Source organism: Mustelus asterias, chromosome 33 (assembly GCF_964213995.1).
Source record: "Mustelus asterias chromosome 33, sMusAst1.hap1.1, whole genome shotgun sequence".
Taxonomy (NCBI): domain Eukaryota; kingdom Metazoa; phylum Chordata; class Chondrichthyes; order Carcharhiniformes; family Triakidae; genus Mustelus; species Mustelus asterias.
Window position 1 is genome coordinate 1,525,447 of NC_135833.1, and position 18,386 is coordinate 1,543,832.

Here is an 18,386-nt window from a genome sequence, read left to right on the forward strand (position 1 = left end):
CGGCCCAACTTGTCCATGCCGCCCTTTTTTTTAACCACTAAGCTAGTCCCAATTGCCCGCGTTTGGCCCATATCCCTCTATACCCATCGTACCCATGTAACCGTCTAAATGCTTTTTAAAAGACAAAATTGTACCCACCTCTACTACTGCCTCTGGCAGCTCGTTCCAGACACTCACCACCCTCTGTGTGAAAAAATTGCCCCTCTGGACACTTTTGTATCTCTCCCCTCTCACCTTAAACCTAAGCCCTCTAGTTTTAGACTCCCCTACCTTGGGAAAAGATATTGACTATCTAGCTGATCTGTGCCCCTCATTATTTTATAGACCTCTATAAGATCACCCCTCAGCCTCCTACGCTCCAGGGAAAAAAGTCCCAGTCTATCCAGCCTCTCCTTATAACTCAATCCATCAAGTTCCGGTAGCATCCGAGTAAATCTTTTCTGCACTCTTTCTAGTTTAATAATATCCTTTCTATAATAGGGTGACCAGAACTGTACACAGTATTCCAAGTGTGGCCTTACCAATGTCTTGTACAACTTCAACAAGACGCTAAATAAAGGGCGGCACGGAAGCACAGTGGTTAGCACTGCTGCTTCACAGCTCCAGGGTTCCGGGTTCGATTCCCGGCTCGGGTCACTGTCTGTGTGAAGTTTGCACATTCTCCTCGTGTCTGCGCGGGTTTCCTCCGGGTGCTCCGGTTTCCTCCCACAGTCCAAAGGGTTAGGTTGATTGGCCAGGTTAAAAATTGCCCCTTAGAGTCCTGAGATGCGTAGGTTAGAGGGATTAGCGGGTAAACTATGTGGGGGTAGGGCCTGGGTGGGATTGTGGTCGGTGCAGACTCGATGGGCCGAATGGCCTCCTTCTGCACTGTAGGGATTCTATGATTCTAAGAGTTAAAAATGAAATGAAATGAAAACCAAGGGGGTGGAGGTGGGGTCGAGCGAATCATCTGGAGTTGTTGAATTCGATGTTGAGACCGGAAGGCTGTCGAGTGCCCAGCCGGAAGATGAGATGCTGTTCCTCCAGTTTGCGTTGAGCTTCACTGGAACATTGCAAGAGGCCAAGGACAGACGTGTGGGCATGAGAGCAGAATCGTGCGTTAAAATGTTAAAATGCACCTAACCAGCATGTCAGCACGGCGGCACAGTAGTTGGCACTGCTGCCTAGCTTGGGTCACTGAATCATAGAATCCCTACAGTACAGAAGGAGGCCATTCGGCCCATCGAGTCTGCACCGACCACAATCCCATCCAGGCCCCATTCCCATAACCCCACCCATTTACCCTGCTAATCTCCCTGACACTCGGGTCAATTTAGCATGGCCAATCCACCCAACCAAACTCCACACTGTCTGCACCTTCTCCCCGTGTCTGCGTGGGTTTCCTCCGGGTGCTCCGGTTTCCTCCCACAGTCCGAAAGACGCGCTGGTTAGGTGTTAAATTCTCCCTCAGTGTAACCCGAACAGGCACCGGAGTGTGGCGACTAAGGGATTTTCACAGTAACTCCATTGCCGTGTTCAGGTAAGCCTACTTGTGACTAATCAATAAATAGTAACCTCATTTCAGAGTTAATGTAAGCCTACTTGTGACACTAATAAATAAACTTGAGAGAGACAGGGACAACGTGCAGACTCCGCACAGACAGTGACCCAAGCCGGGAATCGAACCCGGGTCCCTGGCGCTGTGAGGCCTTATGAGGATAGGCTGAGGGAGCTCGGTCTTTTCTCCTTGGAGAGACGTAGGATGAGAGGAGGCCTAATAGAGGTATATAAGATGTTGAGAGGCATAGATCGGGTGGACGCTCAGAGGCTTTTTCCCAGGGTGGAAATGGCTGCTACGAGAGGACACAGGTTTAAGGTGCTGGGGGGTAGGTACAGGGGAAATGTTAGGGGGAAGTTTTTCACACAGAGGGTGGTGGGCGAGTGGAATCGGCTGCCGTCAGTGGTGGTGGAGGCAAACTCAATAGGGTCTTTTAAGAGACTCCTGGATGAGTACATGGAGCTTAATAGGATGGAGGGTTATAGGTAGGCCTAAAAGGTAGGGATATGTTCGGCACAACTTGTGGGGCCGAAGGGCCTGTTTTGTGCTGTAGTTTTTCTATGTTTCTAACCACCGTGCCACCTGTCTGTATGCAAATTTACCAGTGCAGGGAAAGATTATGGTTCTCCAAGAACAAAGTAGGAGCTTGTGTCTTCCCACATGGAGAAGAATGGGAGACAAGCCCAGTTTAACTCCTGTCTTGGCTGTAGGTGATGCAGGGGGGGGGGGTGGTGGTGGAAGAACTGGGTGTGAAATTCGGCCTTTGAAGATAAAAAATACCCAAGCACAACCTTTCCTTCCATTAATTTTATTCAACACAATTAACGTTGGAGGAACGAGAAGCCCTTGCAGAGGGCAGATACAGTTTGATAAAGAACCACTGATACGATACAGCGCGACACAAGACAAGGACCAGTTCAACTGCCGCAGAATCTCCGATGTTTCTCTCTTTGGGCACAGGTTTTAGCAAGTAGGTGACAAGAGAAAAGATGAGAGAAAGGAAAGGTCTGTGATACCGTTTGAAGCTATAAAACAAGGCATAGCTCATTGCCCAATTGTCATCCTTATTTTATAATCGATGCTTTCTGGGTTCTTCATTCCACCCCCTCCTGTTTTAGCGCAAACTGAATTAACTATTCAAGATGTTGGATCATTGTTTCCCACGCAAGGGCTTCTGGAGATGTTTCCAAGATTTGTGGGATGGTACTTGTGTAAATGTGAGTTTGCCTTTGACGAAGATCTGCAAATTCACCTCTTCCTTGATCCCTGCCCCAGAGCATGCAGGACACCCTGGATACAAAGCATACGTGTAAATGTATCTTGGGATTACAGAGCTGGGGTTAATGGGACACGGTGGCACAGTGGGTTAGCACTGCTGCCTCACAGCGCCAGGGACCCGTGTTCGATCCCCAGCTTGTGGAGTGACATTTTACGTAAATGTTCCTGATTTGAAACTGATCTGACAGATAAGGCATGCCAATTCCCACATCATAGAACCCCGACAGTGCAGTAAAAGAGGCCATTTGGCCCATCGAGCCTGTGTGGAGTTTGTACGTTCTCCCCGTGTCTGCGTGGGTTTCCTCCGGGTGCTCCGGTTTCCTCCCACAGTCCAAAGACGTGCGGGGGTTAGGTGGATTGGGCGAAGCTAAATTGCCCCTTGGTGTCAGGGGGGATTAGAAGGGTAAACGCGTGGGGTCACGGGGATAGGAGCAAATTATTGCGGGTGCTGGAATCTGAAACCAAAAAGAGAAAACGCTGGAAAATCTCAGCGGGTCTGGGCAGCATCTGTAAGGAGAGAGAAGAGCTGACGTTTCCAGTCCAGACGACCCTTTGTCAAAGCTTTGGAGTCGAAACGTCAGCTCTTTTCTCTCCTTACAGGTGCTGCCAGACCTGCTGAGATTTTCCAGCGTTTTCCCTTTTGGATGCGGGGGATAGGGCCTGGGTGGGATTGTGGTCACTGCAGGCTCGATGGGCCAAATGGCCTCTTTCTGCACTGTCGGGATTCTATGATGTGGGAATTGGCATGTCTTCTCTGTCAGATTAGTTTCAAATCAGGAGCACTTCAGTAAAATGTCACCCGTGGAATCCCGCAGCCCTGTTTGGCGGGTTATATAAGAAAACAAAGAATCATAGAACAGAGAACATTACAGCGCAGTACAGGCCCTTCGGCCCTCGATGTTGCGCCGACCAGTGAAACCAATCTAAAGCCCCTCTAATCTACACGATTCCAATATCATCCATATGTTTATCCAATAACCACTTGAACGCTCTCAACGTTGACGAGTCCACCACTGCTGCAGGCAGGGCATTCCACGCCCTTACTACTCTCTGAGTAAAGAACCTACCTCTAACATCTGTCCTATGTCTCTCACCCCTCAATTTAAAGCTATGTCCCCTCGTGCGAGCCAACACCAACCAATCTGGACAGATTCCGAAGCCACTGTGACCTACTTGGGAAGGACCACTCAATGTGGCCTGGAGATGTGTCGAGGGAACTTGGCCCTGTATATGACCGTAACTATAGAAATCATAGAAACCCTACAGTGCAGAAGGAGGCCATTCGGCCCATCGAGTCTGCACCGACCACAATCCCACCCAGGCCCTACCCCCACATATTTACCCACTAATCCCTCTAACCTACGCATCCCAGGACTCTAAGGGGCAATTTTTAACCTGGCCAATCAACCTAAACCCGCACATCTTTGGACATCTTTGGACATCTATAGCAACACCCCAAGAGCTGTGAGCACAAACCTTTCAATATTGGGTATCAATCCAGAATCAGAAGGAAGACACCACCCTAAGTGCAGAAGTTCAGTATAAAATGTACCCACTGTGCCAAGGTTAATAGAATAGACACTGATTATTGGAACACTCAAGACTTGCTCAGTTCCACACCATGTTGCCTTTCCAAAACCTCGCCAGCATCAAATCCCTCGCGGATGCTTGCCTTGTCTATTACTGTAACCCCCCCAAACTGCATTCTCCCCTTTTAAAGACCACCTAACCTACCCTCGAGGGCAAGAACGCCTGGGACCTTTCAGTGCCAGCCTTAGCATTGGGAGCACTGCTTGTTCCAGTCATTCACTGAGACGCAAGTCGCCAACACCAAAGAACTTCCCTCTTTCCCCTGCCTCCCACCATTCTCTCACCCCCACCGTTAACTCCCCTTTGTTGCGTAAGTCCAAGTTGAGATGTGATCCCATAGCAGCTGTTGATCTGTTACAGATTCATAGAGATTTACAGCATGGAAACAGACCCTACGGCCCAACTTGTCCATGCCACCTTTTTTTTTAACCACTAAGCTAGTCCCAATTGCCCATATCCCTCTATACCCATCTTACCCATGTAATTGTAAACCCATGTAACAGCTCCAGGGTCCCGGGTTCGATTCCCGGCTCGGGTCACTGTCTGTGTGGAGTTTGCACATTCTCCTCGTGTCTGCGTGGGTTTCCTCCGGGTGCTCCGGTTTCCTCCCACAGTCCAAAGATGTGCGGGTTAGGTTGATTGGCCAGGTTAAAAATTGTCCCTTAGAGTCCTGGGATGCGTAGGTTAGAGGGATTAGCGGGTAAATATGTGGGGGTAGGGCCTGGGTGGGATTGTGGTCGGTGCAGACTCGATGGGCCGAATGGCCTCCTTCTGCACTGTAGGGTTTCTATGTTTCTAATTGTCTGAATGCATTTTAAAAGACAGTTGTACCCGCCTCTACTACTACCTCTGGCAGCTCGTTCCAGACACGCACCACCTTATCTCATGTGATCCTAGACAGGGTGGGGGAGGTTGGATATGAATAGAATAGAATAGAAACCCTACAGTGCAGAAGGAGGCCATTCGGCCCATCGAGTCTGCACCGACCACAATCCCACCCAGGCCCTACCCCCACATATTTACCCGCTAATCCCTCTAACCTACGCATCTCAGGACTCTAAGGGGCAATTTTTAACCTGGCCAATCAACCTAACCTGCACATCTTTGGACTGTGGGAGGAAACCGGAGCACCCGGAGGAAACCCACGCAGACACGAGGAGAATGTGCAAACTCCACACAGACAGTGACCCGAGCCGGGAATTGAACCCGGGACCCTGGAGCTGTGAAGCAGCAGTGCTAACCACTGTGCTACCGTACCGCCCCAAGGTGATATGCTACCAGATTCTGCATTACACCACGCCCAAACCCAATCCTGCCCTGACTCGCACTCTCTCCAATGCAGGTCCTTGGATACAAATTAAGGAGTCTCTGCTGATTTCCCTCTGCCCCGTCTGAACCCAGTAGCCCGTGACTGGGATACAATAACAGCACAGTTCAGGCGCTGAGTGTCTCTCAGCCATCCTGCGCTTTGGGATCTATTTTGATTGACTGTCAGTGGAGCTAAACACAAGCCTCACTGGGGATTGGGCCTGGGTGGGAGTGTGGTCAGTGCAGACTCGATGGGCCGAATGGCCTCCTTCTGCACTATGGGGATTCTATGATCTAAAACGGACGGGGAGAGGTCAATGCATGAGTGAGTTCCAGGTTAGAACAAAGAAAATTACAGCACAGGAACAGGCCCTTCGGCCCTCCAAGCCTGCGCCGACCATGCTGCCCGACTGAACTAAAACCCCCTACCCTTCTGGGGACCGTATCCCTCTATTCCCATCCTATTCATGTCTTTGTCAAGACGCCCCTTAAAACTCACTACCGTATCCGTTTCCACTACCTCCCCCGGCAGCGAGTTCCAGGCACCCACCACCCTCTGTGTAAATAATCTGCCTCGTACATCTCCTTTAAGCCTTGCCCCTCGCACCTTAAACCTGTGCCCCCCTTAGTAATTGACTCTTCCACCCTGGGAAAAAGAGCAATGAATTTAGTTCCATTGACATTGGCAGATGGAGTTTAATTAACAAATGCGAGGTGATGCATTTTGGTAGATTGAACCAGGGCAGGACTTACTCAGTTAATGGTAGGGCTTTGGGGAGAGTTACAGAACAAAGAGATCTAGGGGTACACGTTCATAGCTCCTTGAAAGTGGAGTCACAGGTGGACAGAGTGGTGAAGAAGGCATTCAGCATGCTTGGTTTCATCGGTCAGAACATGGAATACAGGAGTTGGAATGTCTTGTTGAAGTTGTACAAGACATTGGTAAGGCCACACTTGGAATACGGTGTGCAATTCTGGTCACCCTATTATAGAAAGGATATTATTAAACTAGAAAGAGTGCAGAAAAGATTTACTAGGATGCCACCGGGACTTGATGGATTGAGTTATAAGGAGAGGCTGGATAGACTGGGACTTTTTCCTCTGGAGCGTAGGAGACTGAGGGGTGACCTTATAGAGGTCTATAAAATAATGAGGGGGCACAGATCGGCTAGATAGTCAATATCTTTTCCCAAAGGTAGAGGAGTCTAAAACTAGAGGGCATAGGTTTAAGAATCATAGAAACCCTACAGTGCAGAAGGAGGCCATTCGGCCCATCGAGTCTGCACCGACCACAATCCCACCCAGGCCCGACCCCCCACATATTTTACCCGCTAATCCCAGGACTCTAAGGGGCAATTTTTTTAACCTGGCCAATCAACCTAACCCGCACATCTTTGGACTGTGGGAGGAAACCGGAGCACCCGGAGGAAACCCACGCAGACATGAGGAGAATGTGCAAACTCCACACAGACAGTGACCCGAGCCGGGAATCGAACCCGGGACCCTGGAGCTGTGAAGCAGCAGTGCTAACCACTGTGCTACCGTGCCGGTGAGAGAGGAGAGATAAAAAAGTGTCCAGAGGGGCAATTTTTTCACACAGAGGGTGGTGAGTGTCTGGAACGAGCTGCCAGAGGCAGTAGTAGAGGCGGGTACAATTTTGTCTTTTAAAAAGCATTTAGATAGTTACATGGGTAAGATGGGTATGGAAGGACATGGGCCAAATGCGGGCAATTGGGATTAGCTTAGGGGTTTTAAAAAAGAAAGGGCAGCATGGACAAGTTGGGCCGAAGGGCCTGTTTCCATGCTGTAAACCTCTCTGACTCTATGACATCAAAAGTTTGTGTTGTTATCGAGCAGACCTCAGCGAAGGCCGCTTCAGCTGTAAAGATGGCCAGGTTAAGCTGAGACATGGCAAGGGGATATCTGCTGAGCTTGGCATTCAAAGGTCTGTAGGATGGAGGAGCAGAGAGTGAATGAACACCTGAGAACATTCTTGACATCTCTGGAATCGGGACCCTGGGGCTTAAAACAGGAACGCGGCTCCTCGGATAAGGCCTTGCCACTTAAAGACAAAACCGCTCGGCCACCTGAACCCCATCTTCTCCCCATCTCACACACCCGCCAGAGAAACCTTACAGCAGTCGCGCGAATAACCAGGGCAGGTTTACTGTTCCCTTGGCGGAATAGCCACCCATGTACAAGTGTTACCCCCTCCACTCCGCAACTTGCAACCTACGTCGGCAACCGTTGTCGAACTACTCGGACACCGGCAGCACAGAGGTTCGGCACTCTTGTACGACGGTGCTTTTGTCCGGAGTGTAGGTCACTCTCCAGTGCTGGAGGAGAACCGTCCTCGCGTACTTCAGAGTGTTGTTCTTCGCGGTGACGAAAAAGAGGGTATTTATCATGCTGTTGCTCACTGCGATGCACTCTACAATGTAGTACACAGTGATGGAATACCTTTCTCTCATGAGCACGTTTGGGAAGAAATCACGGACAATGGAGTATCCATAATACGGAGCCCAGCAAAGGATATAGACAGTCAGTATTCCCATAAGGACCAGCACGGTCTTCCTCCGTGCTCGAAGCCGCTTCTTGATCTGGTTGGTCTGTACGCCCGGCATGCTTTTGAACCACAGCTCCCGACAAATCTTCACATAGCACAGGGTCATGGCCGTTACGGGTGCCACAAACTCCAGGACGAAGAGGAACAGGAAATAGGATTTGTAGAAGACCTTCTTGTCCGCAGGCCAGATCTGCCCGCAGAATATTTTCTCGTTGCTGCCCGGAAAAGCGTCAAAGGTCGTTTCCGTGGTGAAGTAGGCCGAGGGGATGGAGATGAGCAGGGAGACTAACCAGACCGCAGTCAGGACGCAGTAGGCCGTCTGAAATTTCATACGGGGTTTCAATGGGTGCACGATAACCAAATATCTGCAACGTGGACAGGAGAAAAAAAAACAAAGGATGAAAGGCACAGTGGGAGAATCTTTCCAGTGCCGAAGGCCCATCGTGTCCGCACCACCCGCTCCGAAGGAGCTGTGCCGTTCTCCCACCTTCTCCCCGTGGCCCTGAAACATGGCTCCTTCCCAAATAACAGTCTAATTCCCTTTTGAAGGGCTCAATTAAACCCGCCTCCCTTACACTCTCAGGCAGTGCACTTCAGGCCCGAACCACTCGCTCATGCAATCATAGAAACCCCACAGTGCAGAAGGAGGCCATTTGGCCCATCGAGCCTGCACCGACCACAATCCCACCCAGGCCCTATCCCCGTAACCCCACATATTTACCCTGCTAATCCTTCTAACCTACGCATCCCGGGACACTAAGGGGCAATTTAGCATGGCCAATCCACCTAACCTGCACATCTTTGGACACTAAGGGGCAATTTAGCATGGCCAATCCACCTAACCCGCACATCTTTGGACACTAAGGGGCAATTTAGCATGGCCAATCCACCTAACCTGCACATTTTTGGACACTCGGGCAATTTAGCATGGCCAATCCACCTAACCCGCACATCTTTGGACACTAAGGGGCAATTTAGCATGGCCAATCCACCTAACCTGCACATCTTTGGACACGAAGGGGTAATTTAGCATGGCCAATCCACCTAACCTGCACATCTTTGGACACTCGGGCAATTTAGCATGGCTAAACCATGTAACTGGCGCATCTTAGACACTAAGGGGCAATTTAACATGGCCAATCCACCTAACCCGCACATCTTTGGACACGAAGGGGTAATTTAGCATGGCCAATCCACCTAACCCACACATCTTTGGACACTCGGGCAATTTAGCATGGCCAATCCACCTAACCTGCACATTTTTGGACACTCGGGCAATTTAGCATGGCCAATCCACCTAACCCGCACATCTTTGGACACTAAGGGGCAATTTAGCATGGCCAATCCACCTAACCCGCACATCTTTGGACACTAAGGGGCAATTTAGCATGGCCAATCCACCTAACCCGCACATCTTTGGACACTAAGGGGCAATTTAGCATGGCCAATCCACCTAACCTGCACATCTTTGGACACTCGGGCAATTTAGCACGGCCAATCCACCTAACCCGCACATCTTTGGACACTAAGGGGCAATTTAGCATGGCCAATCCACCTAACCTGCACATCTTTGGACACTCGGGCAATTTAGCACGGCCAATCCACCTAACCCACACATCTTTGGACACTAAGGGGCAATTTAGCATGGCCAATCCACCTAACCTGCACATCTTTGGAGTGTGGGAGGAAACCGGAGCACCCGGAGGAAACACACGGAGACACGGGGGAGAACGTGCAGTCTCCACACAGACAGTGACCCAAGCCGGGAATCGAACCCAGGTCCCTGGAGCTGAGAGGCAGCAGTGCTAACCCGCTGTGCCACCCCCTGTGAAACTTTTATTGCGAATATAGCAAGACACTTACTAACAGAAAACTGTCCAGTTAATCATATTGGGGTTTCGGTAAGACCAAAAATATAATGACTTGAATGTTGAACTTCGATTGTTCCCAAAAGAAAATGATGTTAACTCTTAGAATTGATAATTTTACCAATCCTATCTGATTTTGCTCCCTTGCTTTTCCTGAAAGAGTTGATTTTTAATGAGGTACAGAATCCAGGGGACTAAGTAGAAATGGTGGTCAGCTCCACCATTCAATCATGGCTGATATTTTTCTCATCCCCATTCTCCTGCCTTTTCCCCATAACCCCTGATTCCCTTATTAATCAAGAACCTACCTATCTCTGTCTTAAAGACACTCAATAACCCGGCCTCCACAGCCTTCTGCGGCAAAGAGTTCCACAGATTCACCACTCTCTGGCTGAAGAAATTCCTCCTCATCTCTGTTTTAAAGGATCGTCCCTTTAGCCTCTTTAGTCCCTTTGTGCCCTCTGGTTCTAGTTTTTCCTACTAGTGGAAACATCCTCTCCACGTCCACTCTATCCAGGCCTCGCAGCATCCTGTAAGTTTCAATAAGATCCCCCCTCATCCTTCTAAACTCCAACGAGTACAGACCCAGAGTCCTCAACCGTTCCTCATACAACAAGCTCTTCATTCCAGGGATCATTCTTGTGATCCTCCTCTGGACCTTTTCCGAGGTTCACCAGGTTGATCCCGGGTAGGGAGGGATTTTCTTAGGAGGAGAGGTTGCGTAGATTGGGCCTGTACCCACTGGAGTTTAGAACATAAGAACATAAGAACATAAGAAATAGGAGCAGGAGTAGGCCACCTAGTCCCTCGAGCCTGCCCCGCCATTCAATAAGATCATGGCTGATCTGAAGTGGATCAGTTCCACTTACCCACCTGATCCCTATAACCCCTAATTCCCTTACCGATCAGGAATCCATCTATCCGTGATTTAAACATATTCAACGAGGTAGCCTCCACCACTTCAGTGGGCAGAGAATTCCAAAGGTTCACCACCCTCTGAGAGAAGAAGTTCCTCCTCAACTCTGTCCTAAACTGACCCCCCTTTATTTTGAGGCTGTGCCCTCTCGTTCTAGTTTCCTTTCTAAGTGGAAAGAATCTCTCCACCTCTACCCTATCCAGCCCCTTCATTATCTTATAGGTCTCTATAAGATCCCCCCTCAACCTTCTAAATTCCAACGAGTACAAACCCAATCTGCTCAGTCTCTCCTCATAATCAACATCCCTCATCTCTGGTATCAACCTGGTGAACCTTCTCTGCACTCCCTCCAAGGCCAATATATCCTTCCGCAAATAAGGGGACCAATACTGCACACAGTATTCCAGCTGCGGCCTCACCAATGCCCTGTACAGATGCAGCAAGACATCTCTGCTTTTATATTCTATCCCCCTTGCGATATAGGCCAACATCCCATTTGCCTTCTTGATCACCTGTTGCACCTGCAGACTGGGTTTTTGCGCCTCATGCACAAGGACCCCCAGGTCCCTCTGCACAGCAGCATGTTGTAATTTCTTTCCATTTAGATAATAATCCAATTTGCTATTATTTCTTCCAAAGTGAAGAATGAAGGACGACTTTATTGAGACATACAGGATTCTCGGGGCTTAACAGGGTAGATGATGAGAGGTTCTTTCCCCTAGTGGGAGAGTCTAGACCCAGAGAGCGGTAGAGGCTGGATTGTTCAGCCTGTTCAAGGCTGAGACAGATTTTTAATCAGTCAGGGAATGAAGAGTTCTGGGGATGAGGAAAGTGGAGTTGAGGATTAATTATATCAAATCAGCCGTCTCATTGAGTGGCAGAGCAGACTCGATGGGCCGAATGGACTACTTCTGCTCCTACCTCTTAAGAGAGTTTTGGAATGGTCAACACTCGAGGTAACAAAAGAATAGATGGTGGTTTCAGTACCAGATGAGCTGGAACAGGTGAAGGTGGGCGACAGTGGAAGTTGGCTCTCAATAGTGGTGGTGGAGAAGATGTGTTTGGAAACTCGATTCTGTTTGATTTGATATGTTGTCACATCTATTGGGATACAGTGAAAAGTATTGTTTCTTGCGCGCTATACAAAGCATACCGTTCATAGAGAAGGAAACGAGAGAGTGCAGAATGTAGTGTTACAGTCATAGCGAGGGATTTGATTTATTATTGTCACATGTATTGGGATACAGTACAGTGAAAAGTATCGTTTCTTGCGTGCTATACAAAGCATACCGTTCATAGAGAAGGAAAGGAGAGGGTGCAGAATGTAGTGTTACAGTCATAGCTAGGGATTTAATTTGATTTATTATTGTCACATGTATTAGCATACAGTGAAAAGTATCGTTTCTTGCGTGCTATACAGATAAAGCATACCGTTCATAGAGAAGGAAACGAGAGAGTGCAGAATGTAGTGTTACAGTCATAGCTAGGGATTTAATTTGATTTATTATTGTCCCATGTATTGGGATACAGTGAAAAGTATCGTTTCTTGCGTGCTATACAAAGCATACCGTTCATAGAGAAGGAAAGGAGAGGGTGCAGAATGTAGTGTTACAGTCATAGCTAGGGATTTAATTTGATTTATTATTGTCCCATGTATTGGGATACAGTGAAAAGTATCGTTTCTTGTCCGCTATACAGATAAAGCATACCGTTCATAGAGAAGGAAAGGAGAGGGTGCAGAATGTAGTGTTACAGTCATACCTATTGTCACATGCATTAGTATACAGTGAAAAGTATTGTTTCTTGCACACTATACAGACAAAGCATACCATTCATAGAGAAGGAAAGGAGAGAGTGCAGAATGTAGTGTTACAGTCATAGCTAGGGTGTAGAGAAAGATCAACAGCACGAGGTAGGTCCATTCTGTGTCAAATCAGATGCAAGGTTGCAAACAGTCTGGTTCGGACTAATGGCCTGCAGAATTGACAGGTGGGAAACACAAATTGGATCGTTGGCCAAAGATGACTTTTAACACCACGCAGCAGAGGCCCCGGAAGACAACACGCAGAGTTCTCACCTGTCAACAGCTATGGCCAGCAACGCGTTGGTGGAGACGTAGAGGGACACCGTCCTGAGGTAGTTGACGGAGGAGCACAGGACATGCCCAAAGCTCCAGGACAGCTCTCTGACCACATAGTAATCCATCTCAAAGGGGCAGCACATGATGGCCACGATGAAATCGGAAATGGCCAGGTTGACTATGAGGAGGTTGGTGATGTTCCTCAGGTTCTTGTATCTGGCCAGGGTCACGATGAAGAGGAAATTGCCCACACCGCAGACCAACATGATGCAGACCAGGGCCACGCCAATCGCAATCCTGGCCTGGTGGAAGGTTTTGTCAGCAATCTCCTGCCCCCTTATGTCAGGGGGTGTCATATATTGTTCATACTCGCAGCTCTGGTTCCAAGAGGAGTCAACATCAATCATGCTCCAGTCACTGTATTGTGACAAGTTGGCACAGTGATCCGCCATGACTGAACCTTCCGTGTTTGGTGGAATATTCTCCCTTTCTCAATGTCCTGCAGGTGATGTTTTTAAAGGGAAGGAATCTTGCTTAAATATTCCGTCTGGGTGGAGAGAAATTTTGTTTCGAAGTTTGCAAGGTGCTGACTGTTGTAGAACATTGTCCGGACAAACTGCTGACGTACGGTGCTGAAGCTTCCCCAGTCTGGGTTCAGAGTCGGGATCAGAGAACCGATTCAGTCCTGCTCCGCCAATGGGTTATTGCCCCCCTGTCCGAGGTGCTGGAGGTGGGAGGAGAGGTGTCATTTCCTCACCCTCCGCTTGGCTAGAGTGGGGAAGAAAGGTATCAGTGAGTTTGTTATATGAAAAGGGCGAATGTGGAGGTGATGCATTTTGGAAGGTTGAATACAGATAGGAAATATACAGTAAATGGCAGAACCCTTAAGAGTATTGATAGGCAGAGGGATCTGGGTGTACAGGTAGCCATGATGTGGAGATGCCGGCGTTGGACTGGGGTAAACACAGTAAGAAGTCTCACAACACCAGGTTAAAGTCCAACAGGTTTATTTGGTAGCACAAGCCACTAGCTTTCGGAGCGCTGCCCCTTCATCAGGTGAGTGGGAATTCTGTTCACAAACAGGGCATATAAAGACACAAACTCAATTTACAAAATAATAGTTGGAATGCGAGTCTTTACAGGTAATCAAGTCTTAAAGGTTTAGACAATGTGAGTGGAGAGAGGGTTAAGCATAGGTTAAAGAGATGCAGCACTCCGAAAGCTAGTGGCTTGTGCTACCAAATAAACCTGTTGGACTTGTGTGTTGTGAGACTTCTTACTGGGTGTACAGGTACACAGGTCACTGAAAGTGGCAACGCAGGTGGAGAAGGTAGTCAAGAAGGCATACGGCATGCTTGCCTTCATCGGCCGGGGCATTGAGTTTAAAAATTGGCAAGTCATGCTGCAGCTTTATAGAACTTTAGTAAGCCTGCACTTGCAATATAGTGTTCAATTCTGGTCGCCACACTACCAGAAGGATGCGGAGGCTTTGGAGAGGGTGAACGGTGGGAAGCTTTTCCCCAGGTCGGTGGTGACGTTCACGAGGGGTCATAGGTTCAAGGTGAAGTGGGGGAGGTTTAACACAGATATCAGAAGGACATATTTTACACAGAGGGTGGTGGGGGCCTGGAATGCGCTGCCAGGCAAGGTGGTGGAGGCGGACACACTGGGAACGTTTAAGACTTATCTAGACAGCCATATGAACGGAGTGGGAATGGAGGGATACAAAAGAATGGTCTAGTTTGGACCAGGGAGCGGCACGGGCTTGGAGGGCCGAAGGGCCTGTTCCTGTGCTGTATTGTTCTTTGTTCTTTGTTTGTTCTTTGGTACAGAAAAGATTTACCAGGATGTTGCCTGGTATGGAGGGCATTAGCTATGAGGAGAGGTTGGAGAAATTTGGTTTGTTCTCACTGGAATGACGGAGGTTGAGGGGCGACCTGATAGAAGTCGACAAGATTATGAGAGACAGGGACTGAGTGGATAGAAGCTTTTTCCCCAGGGTGAAATAATCAATTACTCGGGGGCACAGGTTTAAGGTGTGAGGGGCAAGGTTTAAAGGAGATGTACGAGGCAGATGTTTTACACAGAGGGTGGAACTCGATGCAGGGGGAGGTAGTGGAAGCAGATACGATCGTGAGTTTTAAGGGGCGTCTTGACAAGTACATGAATAGGATGGGAATGGAGGGACATGGTCCCTGGAAGGGTAGGGGGTTTTAGTTCAGAGGGGCAGCATGGTCGGTGCAGGCTTGGAGGGCTGAAGGGCCTGTTCCTGTGCTGTAATTTTCTTTGTTCTTTGTGGAGAGCGGAGGGGAGAAGGCCAGAGCGTAACACTCGGTAAATTGCTCTTTGGGGAGCCAGCGCAGGCATGAAGGGCCGAACGGCCACCTCCTGTGCTCTAACCATTCTGTGATTGTATTGGTTGGCTCAGTATGGAAACATTCTGTGATCTCTGTGCCTCTTACAACGAGCAAGTACTTTCTATTTTCCAATTAAACACTCAGGCATTGTCTTTCTTTATAATGTACTGTCTTCTAGAAAAAGTGAGAGGGCATGGGATCCAAGGGGCTGCTGCCCAGTGGGTCCAGAACTGGCTTGCCTAAAGGAGGCAGAGAGTGGGTATAGATGGGTCTTTTTCTAAATAGAGGTTGGTCACCAGTGGTGTGCCCCAGGGATCTGTTCTGGGACCCTTGCTGTTTGTCATTTTCATAAATGACCTGGATGAGGAAGCGGAGGGATGGGTTGGTAAGTTTGCTGACGACACGAAGGTTGGTGGGGCTGTGGATAGTCTGGAGGGATGTCAGAAGTTACAGAGGGACATAGATAGGATGCAAGACTGGGCGGACAAGTGGCAGATGGACTTCAACCCAGATAAATGCGCCGTGGTCCATTTTGGCAGGTCAAATGGGATGAAGGAGTACAATATAAAGGGAAAGACTCTTAGTACTGTAGAGGATCAGACGGACCTTGGGGTCCGGGTCCATAGGACTCTGAAATCGGCCCCGCAGGTGGAGGAGGTGGTTAAGAAGGCGTATGGTGTGCTGGCCTTTATCAATCGAGGGATTGAGTTTAGGAGTCCGGGGATAATGATGCAGCTATATAAGACCCTCGTCAGACCCCACTTGGAGTACTGTGCTCAGTTCTGGTCACCTCACTATAGGAAGGATGTGGAAAAGATTGAAAGGGTGCAGAGGAGATTTACAAGGATGTTGCCTGGATTGAGTGGCATGCCTTATGAGGATAGGCTGAGGGAGCTCGGTCTTTTCTCCTTGGAGAGACGAAGGATGAGAGGAGACCTAATAGAGGTGTATAAGATGTTGAGAGGCATAGATCGGGTGGACTCTCAGAGGCTTTTTCCCAGGGTGGAAATGTCTGCTACAAGAGGACACAGGTTTAGGGTGCTGGGGGGTAGGTACAGGGGAGATGTTAGGGGTAAGTTTTTCACACAGAGGGTGGTGGGCGAGTGGAATCGGCTGCCGTCAGTGGTGGTGGAGGCAAACTCAATAGGGTCTTTTAAGAGACTCCTGGATGAGTACATGGGACTTAATAGGATGGAGGGTTATAGGTAGGTCTAGAGGGTAGGGATATGTTCGGCACAACCTGTGGGGCCGAAGGGCCTGTTTTGTGCTGTAGTTTTTCTATGTTTCTATCGGACCCCTCCATTCACTCCCCAAGCATCTGTCTGTCCAAAGAGTGGGCCCACAACTCTCCCCAGATTGCTGGCACATACACCGCACCCAGATCTGCTCGCAGAGTGGTGTGGAACAGACGGGTATGGTTTTCCATTCCAAGGTTTCTTGCCCACCCTTTGGGGGTTGTGGGGGGGGCGGGGGGGGGGGGGGGAGCGGCGTGGGGGGGGGGGGTGAGGAGCCATGGTCTGCAACAAGTGCCTGCCCAAGTGGCATCAATTAACCATGCAAAACTTGAATCTGCACCCACTTAAGTTAAAGTTTATTTATTAGTGTCACAAGTAGGCTTACATTAACACTGCAATGAAGTTACTGTGAAAATCCCCCTAGTCGCCACACTCCGGCACCTGTTCGGGCACACTGATGGAGAATTTAGCACCTAACCAGGTGCTAAAGGGGATACTAAGGGGCAATTTAGCATGGCCAATCCACCTAACCAGCACACCTTTGGACACTAAGGGGCAATTTAGCATGGCCAATCCACCTAACCTACACATCTTTGGACCCTAAGGGGCAATTTAGCATGGCCAATCCACCTAACCTACACATCTTTGGACACTAAGGGGCAATTTAGCATGGCCAATCCACCTAAACTGCACATCTTTGGACCCTAAGGGGCAATTTAGCATGGCCAATCCACCTAACCTACACATCTTTGGACACTAAGGAGCAATTTAGCATGGCCAATCCACCTAACCAGCACATCTTTGTACACTAAGGGGCAATTTAGCACGGCCAATCCACCTAACCTGCACATCTCTGGACACGAAAGGGCAATTTAGCATGGCCAATCCACCTAACCCGCACATCTTTGGACACTAAGGAGCAATTTAGCATGGCCAATCTACCTAACCTACACATCTTTGGACACTAAGGAGCAATTTAGCATGGCCAATCCACCTAACCTACACATCTTTGGACACTAAGGAGCAATTTAGCATGGTCAATCCACCTAACCTGCACATCTTTGGACACTAAGGAGCAATTTAGCATGGTCAATCCACCTAACCAGCACATCTTTGGACACTAAGGGGCAATTTAGCACGGCCAATCCACCTAACCTGCACATCTTTGGACACTAAGGGGCAATTTAGCACGGCCAATCCACCTAACCTGCACATCTTTGGACACGAAGGGGCAATTTAGCATGGCCAATCCACCTAACCTGCACATCGTTGGACACTAAGGGGCAATTTAGCACGGCCAATCCACCTAACCTGCACATCTCTGGACACGAAAGGGCAATTTAGCACGGCCAATCCATCTAAACTGCACATCCTTGGACCCTAAGGGGCAATTTAGCATGGCCAATCCACCTAACCTGCATGTCTTTCGGACTGTGGGAGGAAACCGGAGGAAACCCACGCAGACACGGGGAGAACGTGCAGACTCCGCACAGACAATGACCCAAGCCGTGGAATCGAACGCGGGTCCCTGGCGCTGTGAGGCAGCAGTGCCAACCCACTGTGCCTCCCCGATCAGTTCAGTTCCACCATCTCCTCATTGTGACACTGCTGCTCCAGATGATATCTTTAACCGTCCTCTCACTCTTAACAC

At 49.1% G+C, this 18,386-nt stretch overlaps 1 protein-coding gene across 1 annotated transcript; it reads right to left on the reverse strand.

Annotated features, from left to right (window-relative positions):
- Positions 1 to 7,968: 7,968 nt before the first annotated feature.
- On the reverse strand, positions 7,969 to 13,595 carry LOC144481810 (prokineticin receptor 1-like). The gene is made up of 2 exons (XM_078200963.1): positions 13,141 to 13,595; positions 7,969 to 8,644 (listed from the first exon to the last, which is right to left on the reverse strand). Exons 1-2 carry the CDS (start codon positions 13,593 to 13,595, stop codon positions 7,969 to 7,971), a joined length of 1,131 nt encoding a protein of 376 aa, XP_078057089.1.
- Positions 13,596 to 18,386: the final 4,791 nt, after the last annotated feature.

Coding starts and splice junctions, on each gene's coding strand:
- LOC144481810 (XM_078200963.1), bottom strand. CDS start 13,595: ATGGCGGATCACTGTGCCAACTTGTCACAATACAGTGACTGGAGCATG. Junction 8,645..13,140: donor CTGGCCATAGCTGTTGACAG/GTGAGAACTCTG, acceptor TCCACGTTGCAG/ATATTTGGTTATCGTGCACC.